Consider the following 6,734-nt stretch of genomic DNA (forward strand, 5'->3'; position numbering starts at 1 on the left):
GTTGATCACCCATGCTATTTCTCAACTTACTTTTGACATATGTCATTGCGGAAAACACTCTTTCTACACTTGCCGTAGCAACAGGAAGAATCAACATCAACTTGATTAGCAAATGTATAAGAGGAAATGTCTCATGTCTCTTTGTTTCAACAAGCATCATGGAAAGAGAATTCATATCTTTCAAATCATGAAATCTTTCATCGTTTAACATAGCATCCAAGAACACATCGAGTTGAAGATCAAGAGCCGTTAAATCATTACATGAAAACTCCTCGGGATATAAAGAAGCAAGTTTAAGTATCTTCTCTTTATCAAAAGATGAAAAGTTACCTTGAGGACTTAGAGAGACCATGCATGTAAGTACTCCATGTTAATCTCATTAAAACGGTTATCAAGCTCTTGAAGATGCAAATCAATTACTTCTAAAAAGATTCCAACCCGAAAATGATGTAGATTTCTAGCTTGTTGAACAAAACGTCTTCCTCTTCCTTGAGGCACATAATGAGCATCCATAGATGGAACATCAATCTCGTGTTTAGTACAAAATGTAATAACTTTTTTTTAAGAGATTATCCCATCCTTCATCTCTCATCTTTTGCAACACATTTTTTGTAGTACTAACAAGTCTAATGGCATTAACAATATCTTGTTCCTTTCTTTGTAAAGCAACACATAAATCATTAGTGTAGCCAAAGATAATCAACATCAAATGAGCCACAAAAACAAAATCGAATGACTCCAAAAATCCCGAAACAATTTGAGCTTTGAACTTATCGTCCGAAGTGCCATGTTTTCCAATCCACTCAAGTACTTCAATAATTGAAGGAAACAAGTTCGTGATATTTATTAGACACTTGTAATGAGATCCCCAACGTGTATCTCCCGGCCTACTCAAACCACGTTCTTGATTTAAACCCGATCCATTTTCAATTTCCGCCACTTCCAATGCTTGAGCCACTACTTGAGCTTGCTTTTTTCGAATCATGTCTCTTCTCTTACAAGAAGCTCTAACCACATTCAAAAAGTTTGCAGGTACTTCAAAAAGCCAACCACAACTATCATTCTTTTTAGCAACCGCAACTAGAGGTAGTTGTAGTTGATGAGCAAAACAATGAATGTAGTAGGCTCTTGGAGTATCATTCATAATCAAAGTCTTAAGGGCATTGATTTCACCTCTCATGTTACTCGCCCCATCATACCCTTAACCTCTTATCATGGATGGACTCAATGAATATTCCATAAGCAAGGACAAAATTGCATCTTTAAGAGATAAAGCGGTAGTGTCACCCACACGTACAATGCCTAAAAAGCGTTCCACTACCGATCCACTTTCTCTTTTAACAAACCGCAAAACAAGAGCTAGTTGTTCTTTTTGAGACACATCACTTGATTCATCGGCCAAAATAGAAAAGTAACCATCTCCAATCTCTTCTATTATGCGCTTGGTAGTCTCCTTTGCACAACAATTGATAATGTCTTTTTGAATTTTGGGAGATGTCAATTGACAATTTTTGGGTCCAATTTGGAAAGTATGTTGTTTGACTTCGTCAACCTTCTCCCCTATCCACTTCAAAAGCTCAAGAAAGTTACCCCTACTATTTCACTCCTCACTTTCATCATGTCCCCGGAATGCCAAACCTTGGCCCAAAAGAAATCTCAAACAAGTTAAGGATGCATTCAAACGAATATGATATGAATCCATTTGAGCTTGACTCGCATTATCAAACACAACTTCAATTGATGTCTTTTTTGCATCTCTTAGATTCACATATTTCTCATAAGCAACATTATGAGCACTTTTAACTCCACCAACATGCTTTTGAAACCTATCCGGTTTATTCCACCATTTAAACCCTCCATTAACAAATGCATCACCCCCATTGTAAATTTCAACATCCCTCTTGAACAAATAACAAGCAAAGCAAAATGCGGCATCTTTTTCAACACTATATTCAAGCCAATCCCATTTTTTGAACCAATGGACACTAAAACGGCGTAAACCACCTACTTGTTTTTGAGGGAAAACATGTGTTTTTGGTTGGCAAGGTTTTTTAAGAATATAAGCTCTCCTAACCGGATTTCTTTCATTTGGGGGATAATCCATTATGTTTTTTCTCAATCCCGGGTCATGAGGAAGAAGTTCAACATCATACACCCAATCATCATCCAATGGTTCATCACAATCATCATCCAATGGTTCATCACAAGCACTTGAACCACCTACTTCCATATTAACATCTTGAGTTGGAGGGGAACTTAAAGGAGAAGGAGGAGAGTCAATGGTTTCGTTAAATGATCCTTGGGATTTCATTATTTTAAACAAGAATTCACGAAGCTTAGGTTGTTTATCCTTGGCTTTTGACTTCTTTGAACTTGAACTACTTGACATTTCCTAATTAAATTAAATACATAATGAATCAATTGTCAATTCTAAGTGTCCAACTAATTAACATTTAACAAACAAATAAGAAGCTCCAACATGGACCAACAACATTAAATCAAGTATTCAACTAATCAACTATATATTCAAGTAATCAAGTAATAATCAAATTAAGTATCTAAATTTAACCAACAAACAATGAAACAAATCAGTAAATCAACAAATTTAAATTAGGGATTTAGGGAATTAGGGTTCATAAATGAAGAATATAATTAGGGTTCATAAACGTACGGCCCAATAAAAATTGATATTAGGACAAAATATGAAGGCCCAATAACAATCCTCAAGCAATACTTAAGAAGTGGGCATGAAAATAAAGCAAGTCCAGTATTAATGGCATCATTTTAAAGTGAAAAATTGATATTGATATCAGCCGGACAGCCGCCTTAGCTTTCTTCTTCAACCTCAAGAAGGTCCACCGCGTTCTTATCAATGGCAGCTTCACCCAAGTTCTAAAACTGAAAAAAAAATTCCCAAATTTCCCAAAATCTAGCCTGCTCTGATTTTAACTCGAAGCAAATCGTATTTTAGGGTTTAGGTTTGATGATTTTGAACAGATGAAGAGTCTCTTCACTATTATCTCAAGAAGAAAATAATCTTCAATCTACTATGTTATTCGGCACAACAATCCATTCCGTGGATTAGTTCGGCTAAAATATAATCTACAATAAGAAGATTAACATAACAATTAGAGGTGTAAAGAGAGAAAACACACCTGAAAAATTAGGGTTGATGATTTCGAAGAGCTTTTGAGTTACTGCTCGAGCCTCGAGGCGTGGTCCGGTGGTCGCCGACGGGTCCAACCGTCCAAGGAGTCGAAGGAGATCGAGATTGAGAGTCTGAGAGAAAGGGGATTCGAAAATCGAAAGGGTTTGTTTTGGTTTTCTAATTTTCTCTTTCTTTCTTTTCTGTTCTCTTTCCCGACTCCCGTGTTTTTTGTTTTAACTTTTTTTTTCCTCTTTTTAATTTTTCAAACTGGGGGTACAACCGTACCCCTTTGTCAATCAATTGGGTCCGCCCCTGCCTCGAGCATTGAAACTCCAATTTTATTTCTCTTTTTCTCCATCTTTGTACCATCTTCTTAAAGATTTTGTAAAATTTAGTGAGGCTTGTTGTCTTGTTTGTATCAAAACCTAAAGCATTATTTGTTGATTCGCTTCTTTGTGAAGATAGTATCCCAGTAGAGAAGAAATCTTTACTCAATGTGGTGCACCATTTATACTTTATGCTGTACAAACGCTCAAACCACTTCCTGTAATCACCACTATGTTTGAGATTAAATTTTACAACCATGTCATCCCAAGATTTTTCAAAATCATTCTCATAATTACATCCCTACAAACATTTATGAAAAGTATTTTTAAACTCTGGATTTGATTATAATGTACTGTAATGTGATACTGCATTCTTAATCAAATGCCACATACATACTGCATTCTTAATTAAATTATCTATACTATACTGTATAGTCATATAAAGATTATATATGCATATGTTAGATGTATAAGTAAACATATGTTTTTAAAAACTTAAATGTCTAACTTCTGTTAAATACAATTGAGCAAATTATTAACAAAAATCTAAAGGGAAATTGTTTACCTTCTCTATTGCTCTAGCTATTGCAAAATCCTAATCCGTGAAGAGTGAGGTAGGCTCTTTATCATTCATTGCATTTTTTGAATTGACTTAAAACTCATTCAAAATGTTATGAATGGTATGTGTGACTTGAGTGCACAAGTTAAAGTGTGTAATCATGTGTGTGACTCTTGGTTTGTGGAAAGCAAATGGATGTAATTATGTGGTGAGTATTCATGATGAATTATGGGTGTTAATGAAGATTAATGAACAAGAAGAAGGGACTTGATTTATGGTAGTTCGATCAGAATTCTGACAGAAGGATCAGAAAGGTCGCTCGACCTACCCGCTCGACCGAGCGAGTCATTTTGGTAGGTCGAGCGGTCAGACAGAATGCTCCAGAATGCTGCTGATTCTCGCTCGACCGAGCGAGCTCCCTGTTTCGGTTGAGCGGATCCTCTGATATGCATGGGATGCTAGTTTTCGACCAATCAAGTTCTTGGAGTTATTTCATATTATTCATTACTCAATATTAACTATGTATTCAAGTGAGCTATTGATATTCATGTACCTAGTACTATATATAGAGCTCTCATACTCACACATCAAACACATCAAACACAACCCCTAAGCCAAACACATAGCCTTTTGTTTTTATCTCACTCAATTGTAATTCTTCTTTGAGAAGTGTTGTTTATACTCATTCTTGATATAATATAAACGAAAACTACACACCACGGAGGACGTAGCCATCATTGGGTGAACCTCCTTAAATCCTTGTGTTCTTTTGATTAGCTTACATTGTCAAACGTTGTTTTGTTCATTGTTGTTTGTATTGTTCTTAGCATCGTAACGGTTTTGGCAAACGTTTTTAATTGCTATCAGAGCCAAGTTGATTTTACGGTGTCTTAAGAAGTTGTTATTTGAGAATCATGACTACAATGAAGCTTGACATAGAGAAGTTTGATAGGAATGTAAATTTTGGCTAATGACAAGTCAAAATGAGATCAATTTTAATCCAAAATGGTGTGTATAAGGCAATTGATGGTGTAGATAAGATGCCGGAAGGAATGTCCGCATCAAGATGGGAAGAGATAGACTCAAAGGCATTGTCGGCAATCCAATTATGCCTTTCAAATGAAGTTCTAAGAGAGGTTGTTAAAGAAACAACAACCAAGGGTATATGGGAGAAGTTGGAATCACTCTATATGGCCAAGAGTGTTACCAATATGCTACTTTTGAAAAGTAGACTCTACGATCTACGCTTGGAGGAAGGTAAATCCTTGAAACCTCACTTAGATGAATTTTACTCCATTGTTATGGATTTGCAAAACATTGATGTCAAGCATGATGATGAAGACTTGGCAATTTACCTCTTATGTTCTCTACCCCATTCTTATAAAAATTTTAGAGAAACTCTACTCTATGGTAGAGATAATTTAAGTAGTGATGATGTGAAGAGTGCCTTGACATAAAGGGACCTTATCGATTCACAATTATCACAAAAGTCACAAAGCAATGCTAGTGATGGTTTGTTTGTGAGAGGGAGGTCACAAGAGAAAGGTTCCACTAGTGGGAGTGGGAACAAGGGTAAAGGGAGGTCCAAGTCTATTAGGCCAAATAAAAATAAAACTTGTAATTATTGCAAGCTTAAGGGCCACATCAAGAAGGATTGTTGGAAGTTAAAAAAGAAAAATGAAGAGGAGGCTAGGGAAGGAACTAGTAATGCAAATGCTAGTTATATGAATGATAGTGATGATGGTGATGTTCTTGTTGCCACTCATGGGTACAAAGATAATGATGAGTGGATTCTTGACTCGGGGTGCACATTCCACATGACTCCCAACAAAACTTTCTTCCATACATTTGAAAGTATTGATAGGGGAAATGTTACCATGGGAAACAACTCGACTTGTAAGGTTGTTGGGATTGGGAGCATTAGAGTAAAGATGTTTGATGGAATTGTGAGGACCTTAACCGATGTAAGGTATGTTCCGGGCTTAAAAAAGAATCTTTTATCTTTGGGTACTCTTGACAAGATCGGGTGTAGAATCACTTGTGAAGGTGGAGTTATGAAGGTTGCCAAAGGCTCACTAGTTGTGATGAAGGGTAAGTTGAATGGGAGTTTGTATGCTCTTCAAGGTTCAACCATTCTTGGCTCGGCAAATATTTCCACAAGCACAATGTCCGATCATGACACCAAACTTTGGCATTTGAGGCTTGGTCACATGGGAGAAAGAGGTATGTTTGAACTCTCTAAACAAGGTTTATTTGATGGGAAAAAATTTGGGAACCTTGGTTTTTGTGAACATTGTGTTTATGGGAAACACAAGAGAGTTATTTTCAAACCCGCCATTCACAACACTAAGGGAATTTTAGACTATGTCCATTCCGATTTGTGGGGGCCTTCACGAATGCCCTCCCTTAGTGGTTGTAATTACATGTTGACCTTTATTGATGATTTTTAAAGAAAAGTTTGGTGTTATTTTGTAAAACATAAAAATGAAGTTTTTGATGTCTTCTTGGAATGGAAGAAGATGATTGAAAAGAAGACCGGTAGGAGCATCAAGACCTTAAGAACCGATAATGGTCTTGAATTTGTTGATAATAAATTTCTGAAATATTGTTCTAATGAAGGCATTGTTAGACATAGAGCTTGTGCAGGGCGTCCTCAACAAAATGGTGTTGCGGAGAGGATGAATAAAACATTGTTGGAGAG

At 36.3% G+C, this 6,734-nt stretch overlaps 2 protein-coding genes across 2 annotated transcripts; both read right to left on the reverse strand.

Annotated features, from left to right (window-relative positions):
• Nucleotides 1–422: 422 nt before the first annotated feature.
• On the reverse strand, nt 423–1,180 carry LOC130813417 (uncharacterized). Its single transcript, XM_057679251.1, has 2 exons — nt 623–1,180; nt 423–488 (listed from the first exon to the last, which is right to left on the reverse strand). Exons 1-2 carry the CDS (start codon nt 1,178–1,180, stop codon nt 423–425), a joined length of 624 nt encoding a protein of 207 aa, XP_057535234.1.
• Nucleotides 1,181–1,201: 21 nt separating this feature from the next.
• On the reverse strand, nt 1,202–2,389 carry LOC130813418 (uncharacterized). The gene is made up of 2 exons (XM_057679252.1): nt 1,612–2,389; nt 1,202–1,560 (listed from the first exon to the last, which is right to left on the reverse strand). Exons 1-2 carry the CDS (start codon nt 2,387–2,389, stop codon nt 1,202–1,204), a joined length of 1,137 nt encoding a protein of 378 aa, XP_057535235.1.
• Nucleotides 2,390–6,734: the final 4,345 nt, after the last annotated feature.

Source organism: Amaranthus tricolor, chromosome 5 (assembly GCF_026212465.1).
Source record: "Amaranthus tricolor cultivar Red isolate AtriRed21 chromosome 5, ASM2621246v1, whole genome shotgun sequence".
Taxonomy (NCBI): domain Eukaryota; kingdom Viridiplantae; phylum Streptophyta; class Magnoliopsida; order Caryophyllales; family Amaranthaceae; genus Amaranthus; species Amaranthus tricolor.